At 30.9% G+C, this 17,219-nt stretch overlaps 1 protein-coding gene across 2 annotated transcripts in view; it reads right to left on the bottom strand.

The window, feature by feature from the left end:
* LOC117219149 (uncharacterized) overlaps window positions 1–17,219 on the bottom strand; it is a 118,114-nt gene that overhangs the window by 40,624 nt on the left and 60,271 nt on the right. For both annotated transcript variants that reach the window (XM_033468076.2, XM_033468077.2), the window contains one exon: window positions 15,848–16,067. In XM_033468076.2, coding sequence (XP_033323967.1) covers window positions 15,848–16,067 — 220 coding nt within the window. The remainder of the gene's footprint in view (window positions 1–15,847; window positions 16,068–17,219) is intronic.

The following is a 17,219-nucleotide window of genomic DNA, read 5'->3' as shown; positions in this document are numbered from 1 at the left end:
TGTCGACATGTAAACATTAAAATAAGTATTTTAGATAACAAACAGTAAATAAATATTTTATCTTAGATTTTGCATGTATTTCTGAAAATGGAATATTTGATTTGTTCGATAGAATATACTTTTGAAAATTAAATATTCGACTCTTTGTAAAAAAAATGTGTAAGACGATATTTGTGAAAGTATTTTATTTGAGAAGCGGTGAAAATATTTCTGCCATAGTTCGAAATATTTTATTTATTTAATTTTTTAACTTCAAATAAAATATTTTTATTTCACTAAATCATAGTGTAGAATATAATTATTTTAGTAATCGAAAAAGAAAAGAAGAACTATTCCTATTATTATAAACGTACATAAAAGATACAGTTTGTTACGTGCAAATATTTTCTGTAATTACGTATTACACATAGTATTTAAAAGAACCTAATATTGAACGTGATAATAATAAATTTCATTTGCAATTATTATGATTTCTTACATGATCTCGTTTTACGTTACGTTAATCATTTTGACAATTTATTTTCAGGTTAAGAACTATAGGAAGTATTCGATTTTACGCTTTATGTTATTAAATTAACAAATATTTTATTTTACGTTTTAGATTATCAAAATGAAATATTTATTTTCTATTATCTATTATCAAAATAAATATTTTATTTATTGAAATTTTATGTCCTATTTAAAGTACTATTTTATTTTGAATTGTGGACAATTTATTATTTAAAATAATATTTCAAATATATTCTCCACAAATGTCGCCTAGCTTCGATTTAAATTGTTATAATTTCGTAAGAAATAATCGCAGAACAATAAATCTGGACTCATTTTAAAGCTTGGAGCGTCTACCTACTTTAATTTCCTTCGAACATGGTTTTCTGTAATATGTCAATATATTCTATAACATTAAATAAGAAAAAAGAATGAAGAAGATGACTTAGAGCTTTGTTAACAAGTTATATATAATATGCAATACAAACAGTTATAACTTGACGCTTCCACGAGAAATCAGGTAATATTACAATAATATTTTTTTCTTATTTAGTGCCATAGTATATGTATACTGACAAAGTTTGAATATTAAAACGTAGGCAGTCTGCAGTTGCCGAGATACCGAAGACGCTTCAGTTGCTGAGAAATCAACGACGTTTCTTTTCGAAAATATTACCGATTGAAGGGTCTCGAAAACAATTGGAAAATACTTTCTTTGACCAGTGACTGTCATTAATTCGAAGATGAAAGCTTCGTTAAAACTTGCGCTGCGATTCTTTTCAACAGTTTTAATGCGAACTGCGAATGAAAGGTACTCGAAGGCTTTACACGACCGAACTTGTTCCCGAGGATCGACTAATCTTGTACCTGGAGATGGCATGATCCTCCTCATTTCTGTCCGTTAAAACAGCGAAGAAATCATAGATCAAGTTTTACGGGGACATCGTAAAAGAGAAGCTCCAACCTTCGAATCTATGGCAGATTTAACGACAAAAGGAAATCTTCGCCATGCTTTTAGAGACGTCTCAATTTGTAGCATTTTTTAAACGACGAGAGTCTTCAGTTCCTACTTCATCGTATTAATGTAAACAAAAAGGGATTACAATGTATAAAAGTAAAAGCTCCAAGCTTCGGAATGAGTGAAGATTTACTGTTGTACGATTCTTTCCCACGAAATTCTGACAACTTAATAATACCAATTAATAATTTGTAGAAATCGAAAAAGTGCCTAATGGAGTATACAGACTGTCTGGCCATGACTGTCTGGACTGACTCATTAACACTAAATTAATAGTTTGGTGTAATTTATGAATTAAGTATTACATGGCCGATGTTAATGTAATAGCGAATTGGTATAGCAGTATTTTGTCGATACGAATATTTTGTCCATCCAATATTGATGTAACAACTCATTGATATAGTAATGTAATATTTTATCGATATGGATGCAATATACGTCCACTATTGATGTAATAACAAATCGATACAGTCGTATTTTGTCGATATGAATATGATATACGATACATCCGATATTGTTTTGTTATTTATATGTATAGTATGAATATAATATACATATGTTCAATATTGATGTAATACCGACGTAATATTTTGTTCATATGAATATAATATACAACCAATATTAATAAACTACCAGCGAATTGATATATGTAATGGTATTTTGTCGATATAAATATGACACCAGATTGATGCAACAGAGCATTGATATAGTAGTATACAGTGTATACATTCAATATTGATGTAACAGCAAATTAATATCGGAATATTTTGTTAATATTAATATAATATTCATACGTCCAATATTGATATAATAGCAAATTGGTAACGTAATATTTTGTCGATATTAATGTAATATACACATGTTCGATATTGATGTAATAGCAAATCGGTATAATAGTACTTTGTCATTATGAACATACTGTACATTTGTCTAATAGTGATGTAATAGCTAATTGATATGGTAGTACTTTGTCGATAGGAATATATTATACATACACGTCCAATATTGATGTAATAACTAATTGATATAATAGTATTTTGTCGATAAGGATATGCTATACACGTCCAATATTAATGTAATATATATAGCTAATAGATATAGTAGTATTTTGTCGATTGGAATATATTATACATATATTAACCCTTTACACTCGAGTGGTGATTCTGAGGCACCATTAAAATTTATGATGTCACGTTCTAAAATAATTTTTACATTAGCAAAGTCTAAATTTAAAAAGATTGTTAAGAGCGTAACCGTTGTGTGAGTCACAAGAGTCACAATCTCATGTGCATAAAATGCACTTTGTCATGTAAGATAAAAATACTGTAAGTCAGAAAAATTATTTCAGATTTACAGTTGAAATAGCTTCGAGTGCAAAGGGTTAACAATGTTGATGTAAACAGCTAATTAATATAGTAATATTTTACCGATAGGAATATAATACCGATGTAATACCAATATAATAGTATTATGTCAATATGAGTACAATACTCGTCCAATATCCATGTAATAGCAAATTGGTATAGTAGCATTTTCTTAATTCTCTGCCAATATCGATGTAATAAAGAATTGGATGCAGTAGTCTGTTTTAAATCGAAAGAATCCGCGCACCATAGTATTCTGCACCTGGTTTTCATTTTACGTGTAGCTATCTGCCTGTCACTTTTATTACAAACAAACAAGATAAATTGTCCTTCGTGACAGGGACAACGTAATACTTCACGCGATTTAACGCGATTTATTTTTTCAAGGTTTTATCTCTTTTCAGATCGTTATCTGAAGAGAATTTTATTACCGGCAAAGAAAGAATTATTGTTACACTTACAATTTTAGCCATATAACGAATACGGCAGTCTTTACAATCTTTTATGTTCCACACATTTGTGTTGAATACTTAATAAACATTTTTAGGTTTTATTCAACGATGTAGAGTTATCAAAGATATAGAAATAAAAATGATATCCGTCACATGGCTCGAAAATTAAACAGGTCATTTTGTACGTCACTTATTATTGTCATTTTAAACTTAATTATTAAGTGTGCTAATTAATCCTCATACAGATCAATCGATTACAGTTCTGTTTCAAATTTAACATTATTTTTACCATAGAAGACTAAAGACACGTTTTGTAATTTTAATTTAACACTGTATTTGCCAAAGGTGATAAAAGACAAGTTTTATCACTTTAATTTCACATTATTTTTACCAACGGTGTCAGAGGGCTCCTCACAAAATGGCCCAAAGACATTCGTCAAAATTTTAATTCAAAATTATTCTCTTCAAATCAACTCATCCTATGACGAATACAAAATTAATTCCGTACAAGTAGGTATATACAAGAGACAAAAATAGTGTTAAATAACTATCAATACTGTTACAGTTATAAAGTGCTAAATCTAATACTTCAAAACCATTAATCATCGGACTATAGTTACTGGGACATTTTGACCCAGTGCATTCAATTAACCTGTTAATTGGGCTTGACGACATTTTCGTCGTGGAAATTTTTAATAGTAATATATGGAGCGCAATATATTTCACGTCGTTCTTACCCATTGAAAAGTAGCGCGACCATATGTTAACACTTCGAATTTGCACAGTTTAGTTTCAAACACCCCTGGAACGTTTTTTATATGCAGTAGACTAAGGTTGTCAAAAAATGTTCAAGAAAACTGTGTAAAAATTAACATGATATATATGTATATTTAACATTATTTCTACCGATATCTTTCATTATACAATTTACTGAATTAATTTTGTCATGATTATAACAATAGAAAACATAGAACATAGGATATAATTGTTACGAAAAATTATAAAAAGATGTCCTTCAACCCCTTTGGTAAATATAGTGTTCAAATTATTACTGAAAATTATTAAAAGCTGTATTTCGACGCTTTTGGTCGAAATAATGTTAACAACTAAGAGACATTGAAAACATTTAATTGAAACATTTTCCAAACATGACATCGGATATTTTGTCAAAATAAATAATCAACAAATGAAAATAGATTCTTTTTTATTACTTTATTACTATATTTATTACTTTAAACGTGATAATGTCTCGCTGCGAAGAATAAGTGTTCCCATTGTGAAACGGGTTGAACAACAATTAATTCATCAATTAACAAATTAAAACATCAGCTACATACACATTTTTTGGCTATTAAAATAAACAAATTGCTGTTAGGCATATGATATCTTCAATATTATATATAATATATAATATATAATATATAATATATAATATATGATATATAATATATAATATATGATATATAATATATAATATATAATATATAATATATAATATATAATATATATTATATATATATTATTTATAATATATATTATATATATATTATTTATAATACTGATATCTTCAAAAATGTGTTTTAAAAAATCGATCCGATAAGATGGGATACATCTGTGCCCAAGATGGCACGATTTGAAGAACTCCTTGCAGAAAATTGTCACCGATGATCTAACGTGAGATCAACAGAAAGGTATTATCGTGTTTTTAGTGGGATATTAAGGGTCCCGTAAATCACGAGTTACTACGATCTGATGAGACTGTTACTTCAGAGCGTCACCAACAGCAACTCACTCGCACGAACGATGAAATCGGGCGGAAAAAAACTAGATTTACTGGCAGCAGAACTCAAATACATAAGTCATTCTCCAGAATCCGGAAATTTCTCGCTACTAAACCATGGAAGAAATCGACCAAATTCATTGGCGATCTTTCCTTGCAAATACGTTCATCAATTTCTAATTAAACAATGAAACTGTTCCAAATAATAGAAGAAACCACAACAACATCATTTTAACACAATATCACTCGACATCCTAATTAGGTCAATTAATTCGTCCCCTTTCCTCATAAAGTTGTTCATTTACAAACAACTAAATACAATCTATGAAAAGTATTCGATCAAACTAAGTGGTAATAATATAAATAAGCGTATAATCATTATCCTTGCATCTCATGTGGAAAAAAATCTAATGACAGAACTCGTCATGCATGTATCAACAAAATGTTAATACAGTCATGAATATATTTGCTTTTACGTCAGTAGACTGTGCATGTTATGCACACACAGTGTTGCATTATTTTTGGCTTATTAAAATTATTAGACGAATAAATTCGTTTTTCTTTCATTTCTGCTTGTTAGAACAGACTTAGCAGACTTTTATTATGCAGAAATAGAATACAAATATCTTATAATTCGATAATATAATAATTGCAAGATCTTACGTTTTCATTATTGGCGATATAAAATTGTAGATGAATCTTGCAAAGAGTAATTATTTAATCTCAAATAAAAGCGTATTTGATCAGAATTTCGTACGTTCTCTTTTTGTCTTGCTTTAATAATATACAAAATAATAATAATAATAATAATAATAATAATAATAATAATAATAATAATATACATACAATTGCAAAGTCTTGCGTTTTCATTATTGGCGATATAAAATTGAAGAGGAATCTTGCAAAGAGTAATTATTTAATCTCAAATAAAAGCGTATTTGATCAGAATTTCGTACGTTCTCTTTTCGTCTTGCTTTAATAATATACAAAATAATAATAATACTAATAATAATAATAATAATAATAATAATAATAATAATAATATACATACAATTGCAAGGTCTTGCGTTTTCATTATTGGCGATATAAAATTGTAGATGAATCTTGCAAAGAGTAATTATTTAATCTCAAATAAAAGCGTATTTGATCAGAATTTCGTACGTTCTCTTTTCGTCTTGCTTTAATAATATACAAAATAATAATAATAATAATAATAATAATAATAATAATAATAATAATAATAATAATAATATACAAACAATTGCAAGGTCTTACGTTTTCATTATTGGCGATATAAAATTGTAGATGAATCTTGCAAAGAGTAATTATTTAATCATCAAATACATTCTCTTTTTCATCTTGCTTTAAATTAAGCCACGCTGAAAGCAATAAACGAGTGACAACGCAACGTGACATTGTTATACGCATAACACCATTAAACGGATCTCATTTGTTTGTTTCGAATACTAAAACCCGCGTTGAAAAAATGTGCACGACCGACAGAAGCTAGATTTTTCCTTGGATGAATACAACGATTTTATAAACTGTAATCCCGTTGCAGGAACGACCTATTTTCGTCCCAAGTAAATATTTAGACATCGCCCAGAGTAGTCACCGCTTTATTCTCGGATATCCTGTGCTCACCGTGTTTCTTGATTCGCGCATTTCGCGTTCCTTTCCCATGTTTTCGTTCAACCTCGCCCGGATCAATTGTTCCGCGAATCGTGCGAGATTCCGATACCTCCTGCCGTTTCGCAAGCAACACTCGAATATTCGCAATAGCAACGGATTAAAGGAGTACGATCTTTCGTATTTTTCGAAAGCATGATATCCTTTTTTTTAACGCGTTAAGGGAAAAGGCATTCGGGCGAAAATCAACGACCAGTAGTAATTTGCCAGATAAAATTTTGAAAATATGCATTTTGGTAGCAATTTTTACGCTGATTCGTATCACGTGCAAATTATTTTGCCAACTAATGTCCTTGACAATAAAAAGATTATTTTTATGGAAGAAAAGATCGGGATTGAAAAATCTGTACCCAAATCTCTTTAATATACCGTACACAAACTGCAGCAAAAATTTAAGCTCAAAAGCTTTATTATTGTTAGAGTTACATACTTCAATTTTAGTAATAATTATTGACATTATGACTGTTTTTATAGCTATCAGAGTTGGGCAAATTTCTGTTCAGATGACGAATAAGAGACTAACGAACAAAATTTGATCCAGATAGTAGCGGTTAGTTGCCTGGATGCCCTCTCTTAAGTGCCGAAAATCAACCCCAGATATTCCTACAAAATCGAAGTAATTTGATTAATTGAATTGAAACTGGAGAGTTAGAATTTGTCACAGGGGATGGTATTTCAACTACTTCGCATCCTAAACAGTCTAGTAAAATACAGTATGGTCGAATATATTAAGTGCCGAAAATCAAACCCAGATATTCCCACAAAATCGAAGTAATTTGATTAATGAAATTGAAACTGGAGAGTTAAAATTTGTCACAGGGGATGGTATTTCAACTACTTCGCATCCTGAACAGTCTAGTAAATTACAGTGTGGTCGAATATATTATAATGAAAATGAATTTTGAAAACTGTTAAATAATTAGCACCACCCAAAAGCATTATGAAGTCCAGTTTCATAATTATCCTCTGAATTAAAAAAAAAAAAACTGCACAGGTAGTTCACTGAACATTTGGGTCACAATCTGGTATAAATTTGGTTCATTTGTATTAATTATTAACATGGCTGCACGATGCCATAAAATTCCATCGGAAATTGACGGAAATGTGGGATTGTTATTTATAGTGCTTTTATTTTCTTAATGTAACTAATTGCCGATAGGAATAAGAGTACTAGGCATGTATTTGAATTCTGCAAAATTTCCTTTCGATAGCATACATTTTTGTTGATTTACACGTTATTTAATATCTTCATTTCCATTCTCGATTTTTCAGAACATATTCTGGAAAATTCAGTAATTTAATTGATGCCATTGTGTGGAGATAATATGCAAAATAATATGCAAAAAATAGTTGCTGTTAGATGCTATTAGAGTAGTTAGAGGAATTGTTACGTTTATTTATCGACGCTATTTGCAATCTTAATTGCAAAGCTCGTAACGACGTTAATCTTCCAGATTTTCAAAACTTATTTTTTAAATTTTCGTTATAGACTCAGATAAAAAAGGTTGAAAAAACATTCATTTTTAATTATTGCATCAGCCCGACCAATTGCAATTTTTTAACATTGTCTAGCAAAGTAACTCCTCGAAAATCGTAAAAAAGTTTAGATCGCTTAGTCCAATTATAAAGAAGTTATTCCGTTTTAAAAGTGTGTACTGTCAATTGACTATAATTAAATAGCATTTTATTAGATAGAATAATATATAAAACAATATTAGTATTATCGAAATTCAAATTTTCATACTGTACTGAAAGGTTATTCCTTACTTATCGATTTTAAATATTTTCTCGGATGAAATCCTCATCTCTGCCCCAAGGGTACGTTATTCTCTTATGAATTCTTATCAACTGATTCGCTTCCGTCCCGAACATCAAAGAATAACAAACCTTCAATTTCCGGTAAATAAGTAATTTGATAAGTTCGGTATGAGAGAATTTGTAACCCTATAAAATTCTCTCGAGATGCAGTCCTAGAGGTATTCGTGCCTGCACTGTCTCTAAAAAAAATTCTTGCAACAAACTGTTTACTGCAAATAGACACCAAATTTCGACAAAATTGAGTAACGTATAAAGAAAATATCTGAAACTGCCTTTGCTAAGTGTGGTACAAATACTTTCGTTGATGATATTATACATATGTAGCAACGGGATTACAGTTCAAATATTTTGAAACAATTTTAACAATCGTGAAATAAAATAACACGTTATAAAAGACTATATATTTCAAATAATGTTATTTCAAAAGTGATCACAAACACGGAAATAATTACGAAATAAAATAGCACGTTATTTGAAACAATATTTCAAGTAGTAACGCCACTTCAAGTGTGCACAGGTTTTAACTATACATACATATGTATGCTTCTGTACCTTGTAATTACTGTTCTAATTACTTTGCATGAAAGTTCGCAGTCTGCTCATAGCATTAAAATAATACAAAACGCAAGTCCAGTAAAAATAAATTATTCTTTTCTCATGTTTCATAATAGTCGTTAATGGACTACGGAATTTTTCTGCAAAATAAAAGCTGCCTGCATGAAAATTGATGCAGACAGTAATTGCAAGACCCGGGAGCCCGGTAAAAATTTGTTTCTTTTCACAACAAATTTACTGGATTGAAAATGCTACACCGGTATTTTCGAATTCTTCGAGTGTTTCCAGTCGAGTTCGAGTGTTACTATATTCCATTTGATATAGTCATTTTTTTCATAAATCCATGAAATCTGCAATCTAGACACTAATAACGTTTATTCGTTGATTGCTGGTATGTATTCATTTAATATAAAATGACAGCGTGATACTAGTATGGATTCTCTCAACGGAGGGAATCAGTCCTGAAGCCATTACACGTGCGTACACAAAGATAGCGTTTTCAAAACACGTTACCCCAGTGATGAGTTCATAAAATTTTATGCTATAACATGAAAGTGTTACGACTATACTTTACCCATGGTGCATGAAAACACCGAAATTATTGAATCTGAAGTGTGTGAGACTGTATGAGTTTGTTCGGATCAACGACTGTACGCGTCTCGAACAGTGTTATTTAAAAACTTTTATTGCATTGTATCAGCTGCGATAAAAAGACATCTAATTTAACAGCAGCAGATGAACAAGCACGTTTAATTTCATCAATACGAGCTTCTCTTAACAAATCCTTTTGTTGATAATATTTTATTAATAATATAATATAATACAATATAACTATATAATTATTAATATAATAATATAATTATTATATTATATATATATAATGTAATATAATAATTCCACACTTTTTTCACAACACGTTGCTAACACAAATCTATCATACAATAATGAATTACAAGATTTAATCATGTGAAGATTTTGATTTTATCCACTCAAATTTTATTATTCAACGTATACTTTTAAAGCAAAATAACTTTGCTCAGAATTGGACAAAACAACTAGAGTTTGTTTGAAACGTTAGACTGGCTAATTTATGAAACAATAATTTTAAAAAATCATCGCAGAAATTGCAATTGATTTAAATGACAAAGAAAAAGATAAAAAAATTACATTCATTAACTATTTTCTCAGAGCCCAACTGTAATAGATACATAGACGGCCGTAGAGTGTCAATAATTATCACTAAAATCTAAATAATTTTCCAAACCAATTTTCTTTATGTAAAAGAAAAATTTCTGTATTGTCTAAAAAATTTATTGGCAAAATAATTTACACATAATTCGAATCAGCGTAAAAATTGCTCTATCAAAATGCACATTTTCAAAATTTCATCCGGAAAATTACTGGCAGTTGATTTTCGCCTGAATATCCTCCCTTAATTTCTGTTTGCTGCAAATTTGCTGCAAGTTTGCTGCAGAATCTTCGCTATGAGCAAGTATCCGCAGTGTAATCATGAGTGTTAGATGTACAGTAACAGTTGTAACAAACGACATTTATGCTGGTCATGGAAAAGATGTTTATCGTCCCATACGTGCAGAAAATGAAAAATTGTTTTCATAAAGGAAATATTGATCTTGAAGGAGAACCACGTTCCACACGTCTATCTGAGGCAACCGGTGATAAATTTCGAAATTTAGCAGAGGAAAGCACGGTTCGAGAGCTGTCCGAAATTTTGAGTGCCCCGAGATCCACTAACAGCTGTAGAAAATATTGCTGCAGGTTACGAAACAGAGCAAATTAAATTTTTTCTCATCAAAAATTATAATATTTTTCCATTTTATATCCCAGAACATATGATTTCGAGCGAAATCTAATCTTGCGTTTCTCTAGTGTTTCGTAAGGGGTGGTTTCACTGCTTTTTTGTCCACCTCAATCGCCTAACTTTTTGAAGTATCTCGTGCACTCGTCGTACAGTCGCTGGCAAGTCTAAAGTTCTTTTTTACTCTGCTAGAACTTTTATCTACAATTTTTATTTCGTGAAAAAATCGCGAATGATCACGCCTTGTGAGCTTATTATTAATTATTCACCTTATTATTCACCTTGCATGGTCTCTGCCATAGTCTCCACCAAGTTTTAAGAAATTATGAATATAAAATTAACAGATTTATTGACTTTTTTACCTATTTTTCGGAGAGAAAGTCATACATCATGATATGTTTCTATTTTTATTTGTTCTTCCGAGCTTAGAACTTTTCCTAGTGGCATTCTAATAGAAGCGGAATTGTTTTCAATTATTAAATTATTAAATAACCATTAAATAATTAACTGAATAATTAACTGAAGTAGCTATTAATTATTAAAATAAAATATTAAACACTCCTAATACTTACAATTCTCTGAACTACGAACGATGTTTCTCGTGTCAATGATGCTACTGTGCCAAGCAAGTGTCACTGTCCTTATACAAATTTCGTACCTACCTCGGCAGATATCCTTGAATCTGTTTTTGCAGACTCGGAAATCCGGATTTTGTTTACAACATCGCTTCACAGGAAACGCACTGTGGTATTACTAAAATTTCCGATTTATAACCAGTGAAAATACAATGGATTAATTTTTTTTAGTAAATTCTAGTGTTCTTATACAAATTTCGTCCACTGTACAGTAAATTCTCCCTAATAGATGCTCAGATTGTACACAAAAAAATGGACAATTTGGGGAAAGGAGATACAATTATTCGAGCCTTGCAACTCGTTTTTATTTAACTGTTAATAATTATACGTTGTCACTGAAGATTCGACATCGTATCTCATTATTAGATTTTATATATGCGGATTTATATTATATTATATATTATATGCGGATTTTATGCATTTATGGCAGAAAATGAATAGATCAAATGCAAAACTGTGATGACATTAGAAGAATTATTAAAACAAGAAATACATTCCACTCATTATAATATTCGAAATTGTAATTATACTTGCAAATTTTTTAGTAAGAGTTTAATATCTACGTAATCTCGATCAAAAAACATAAAATCTTCTGTCAAAAGAACTGAAAATTATTGTACAACTTTGTTGTGTGTGCGAAGAAAAATATAATCTCCATAAGTAGGTGCCATTAACCCCTTAACGCGCAGAAACGTATTAACACGGGCGTGCAAAACCGGCCAAAATGTGCAGACCCGTATATATACGGGTTTTTCAATATTAATTGAAAAACAGTACGATGGGTACAAAATTCGATCTGCAATGCGATTCAATATTCACTATAATTATTTATCCACTATTTTTATTGAATTTTTAGTAATTTTTGCATTTTTTTTACATATTTATTGAAATTAAGGTCCAAATATGTATATTTTCTCAGATAAAAAAAATTGATTTTTTTTGGTCGGTTTTTTTTTAAATTGTGCATTAAGGGGTTAAAACTATGTAGATTTTCGTGAAATCTTGTATATACGATTAAAAATTGACTAGTTGTATAAACCTCTTTCTTAGAAAAAATTGGTCCAAGATGAAAAACTAGTAAAATGTAAGTACTACATTTTTAGATAATAGGTTCACTAATTTTTGTCAAATTGGTGCAAAACCGATCACAATTATAGAAAAAAGTATAAATTACTGACCTCTGTAATAAGTATGTGTATTGATTAGAGTGATAAAACATATTAGGCTGTCATACATGGAATGTCCGATTTTATAATAACAATGTTCTAAATTGTTTTCATCAAGAAACACTACCATATCTGAAAGTGCATAATATGTAGACTGCAGATTTGATGCATTTATGGCAAAATTGGATAGTTACAATTTAAAATAGTGTAAAAATTACAAGCATCTTAAAACGTCAATGTATCATTTTTAATGTGTTGAAACGATTCAAGGAAGAATGAAATTCCTACTTGGTTTCCATTTCTTGCAATTAACACAGACAATTTTGATTTTGCATAAAAATCCGCAGCCTAATAATGCATCACTTTAAAGTCTAAATCAAAGTTTCGCAGTGCGGTCTTCTATAAAAACGAATAATCGTATCTCCTCTTCCCAAATTGTCCATTTTTGTGCGCAATCTTAGTGTCAATTAGGAAGAAAATACTGTAGTTAGAAGACAGTTGGAGATCACATAAGGCACCAACACCGAATACCAAAAATCGAAAAACGAGACCTGCATCGGCTAAAGCTCATGAACATTGAACGAATTCAGGATCGGCAAAAAATATTATTCTCAGACGATTCGAGAAGTTCGATTGTATTTCTTCCGATAAATTTCGATACGGGAGATGTCGTTCTGGAGTATATTTGCATTCACAGCGCATTTTACCAATCTCTCTCTCTCTCTTGCCTACTTTTCGCCTTAATCTTTTGTCAGCAACTACACGTAACCGAGTGTGTGCTCTACAGCTTTTAGTTAAAGGACATGTTCTTTGAGGGGCCAAGTGCAGCCGATAGTTTCGAAACTTTGGAGCGCATCTGGTTGCTATAGAATCGATGGATAAGTGCTCGAGCGGGAGCCTCGAAAGGGTGAACTGGTAAGCCAGTGATTGAAGGAATGTTTTGGATAGATTCAAGTTGTAGACACCGCTATTGGAATAACATTAGCTGAATGCTGTAGTGCTGCGAACTTCTTAAGACTCCGAGATAGACTACGATTCTCAAGAAATGCGAGTGAAAAGTTTTTCGGTGATCCCGATAACGATCCTTAGAAAACAAACTACAGACGCTCAATAAAATATTCGAATACGGTCTAACACGGAATAACTTTTTGAGAATGGGACCAATTAACTGCAACGTCTTTTTTTTAAACGCTAAACTGACTAGTTTATAGGACGAAATTTTTGTAGAATTACAATTGGTTGGACTGACAAAGGAGATAAATAAATAAATAGATAAGATAGATAGATAAATAATAATAAATAAGATAGATAATAAATAATAAATAAGATAGATAAATTCTTATCTACACATGGAACGAAAATTTAAACAATGCGTTTCATCAAAATCGGTGAACACGGAAAACAAGCTACGATTATTGTAATATGTAACAATCAGCAGGTTTGTTAGAATTATTGGTAAAAAAGGAAACTGCGATTTTTAATTGTTTGTGTACTTTTAATTCTTTGTTCGATGAAATTGTCAACCTATATGTTAATTACGGAGCCTTCGATAAGCAATGTAGCGTTATTACCAGACCGTGGAATTTTATGCAAAATAAGAATTGTCTGAAAATTGTACAGAACAGAAGTTAAAGAAACATGTGTTTCTTCTTTTAATAGCCTCAATAAATTATGAACTGCCTTTTTTATACTAGACTTATAGTCTAAAAATTGAATATGCGAAATAAATAAACAGAACCAGCCAATTGAAAATCTAGGATTAATAAGCCATAAGAAAAGATAATATTTGTACAGATTTCTTTCACATACGTTGAAATAAGTTATCTAAAACTATATTGATCTAAAAATTGAGTTAATTGCAATTGCATAAAAACAGAGCCATTGTCTTGTAACACAAAATGGAACGAACTTTCTACTCGACCTAATTAGTCTGTCATTATGAAAAGAACTCAACGAAGATTCCCAGGAACCCGGGCTTATTTTGCATTAGAAAAAATTTGCAAAAATAACAAGTAATATTGCAGCCAATTATAAATGAGAGGGTCAAAATAGTAGCAGTGTAAGTCATGTTTTCCGCATTGTAAAAAGGATGTGTATCGTTCGCTGATCAAATTCACTGCTAAGATAATTTAGAGTCAAGTTAATTGAAAGTAACTTTATAATTTATTTCATTTGTCTTTTTAACATTCTGGCATGTACAGATCATATTTTAAGAGAAAATGTGAATCACGTTTTTTCATTTTTTTACCTTTCCGAATTATGAAAGTGGCTATATATAATTTTTTGCATATTTAGTTAGCAGACGTTATTTGGAATGAAAATGATATCTTGTTAAAAACTGCTACTACGCGTCCACAATATAACTGGCATAAATTAAAATATCAAACTTATAAGTGAATTTATAAGAGGATTAAATTTATTTATAGATTTATAGTAAAATTATGTATAAATATGAGATCGATAAATGAAATTATAGAAGTTTATAATAAAATTTGCGATTTTATAGGAATCTATAATAAACTTTAAGATTATGTATTAATTTATGCGAAACTTTAAATATAAATTTATGCATTGAATTATATGAAAATATAAAATTTATAAATAAGTTCATATTCTTGAAAACAAAGTTGATATTGAGAGGTTCGGCAGTTGCAGAGAGAGTTCTAGCTTTAAAGACCTAAAAGAAGCTTAAGGACATTTATATAACGTCGATTTAAACAGCCTGAAAATATGCCAGTATACTATATAAAAAATCGAAAAAGCGTTAAACATCGGAGCAATTAAAATATCCGATAATTCACACTCGTTGGCATGAATAATTGAATCGGTTCGTTAAATGCATTATTCATACTCAGAAGAACCGTAAATTATTGGCTGAATTTTAATCAAGTCATTATAAACGACAACATCGCGTTTGTTCCTTCAGTTGGAAAGTTTCCAGGCGGGCAAACCGCGCATTGTGTCTTTTCTTTCCGATGGACGCTTTCAGCTGCGTTCCGGCCGATTGCGAAAATTCACGTTTTGCTAGTTAGAGAGCGGCGAGGAAAAATAGGTGAAAAACTTACATATGATGGCCTGCACTTTGGCTTTATCTAGCGCAGGTTTCACGGGTCTCTCGGTGGCGGTCCCGGCGCGGCTCCATCGTTGTCCGGTGACCGAGCAGGTGGCTAACTCGGTAGGACTGAACAAAATTGCCGCTAGACCGCGAGTCAATTTTCTGTAATCGCTCCATTTCACAGCCCTCAGTTGTTCCTCGCAAACCGCTATTCCCTCCCCTAAGTGCACCTAGCAATCATCACACAGTTTCGTCAGAAATTGATAATAAAACCAGACGCTCGATCGTCTAACCCGAAAAACTACCGAGTGCTAAAGGGAAACTGGAGCGTGATGCTTTTCAAGAATAACAAGACAGAATTTATTTAAGCTTCTCGTCCAGTTTGTTTGTAACGCAGGCTTGACTTTAAAAATTTGGTCATTTATCTCCTGCAGTGTCGGACAAAGAAATGGTACACTTTAAAATTAACTTAATCTTTATTTATTTAACGTTGCAACCAGAGTCTCGTTTTTTATGCAAATTTGTAAATTACCGCTATAAACATACATGAATGAGACAGAATTGAATTTCGCCGGTTTGAAGAATTTTATTTAAAAGAAAAAGAATTCTTTTGGAAATACAGTGAGACAAAATGATGGCAAATTTAACTAAAAATTATGTATAGCAATAAATCAACGAATGATATTTAATGCTTAATATTTCGTGGTTCCTTCTTTACGTTTATTAACAATCGTTATTATCTTTGACTTAATTGCAAATAAAGAAAATTACCGCAATCATGGTCACTATGGGACGATTCCTTTGAAATTCGATTATGTTTCAAAGCAGCCGATGCTAACATTTTCAATCTTTTTTTTTATCCGAAAAAAATTGTTAAATATTATCGGAACATGCATGAATAAAACTCGTGAATGTGACTGCTAAAGGTGTTAGTTTTTTCGCAAGAAAATCACAAGAAAAGTGAAACAAAAACGCAATTTACACTAAAATACAAACACTGAAAAGATGTCTAGAAAATTTGATTGATAACTGACTCTATCAGAGATTTGAACGTTGAACATCCTCCTTTGTAACGACCCCCTGAAATTCGACGTACCATATTTATTTGGTCGTTCCATCGAGCTTTGTACGAAACTTTAATGCCGACTTTACAGGAATATAATGTACACGGCGATGTTACACGGCCGAACTTGTTCTTCATTTTTGTTCCTCAAAATAACCAACTAGAGAATGTATATCAAGTTTCAGGGAGTCGTTGTTAAGGGGAAGCTTCGATGTTCAAGACTACGAATAACGTTCCAGATACGAGACAAATTTGCCGATGTGTCTGGAGATGTCGCAATTTGTAGTATTTTTAACAAGAAGAGAGCCTTCAGAGTTTT

Source organism: Megalopta genalis, chromosome 12 (assembly GCF_051020955.1).
Source record: "Megalopta genalis isolate 19385.01 chromosome 12, iyMegGena1_principal, whole genome shotgun sequence".
NCBI classification, from domain to species: Eukaryota; Metazoa; Arthropoda; class Insecta; order Hymenoptera; family Halictidae; genus Megalopta; species Megalopta genalis.
The sequence above is the reverse complement of the archived record's forward strand: the minus strand, read 5'-3'. Positions and strand labels throughout refer to the sequence as shown.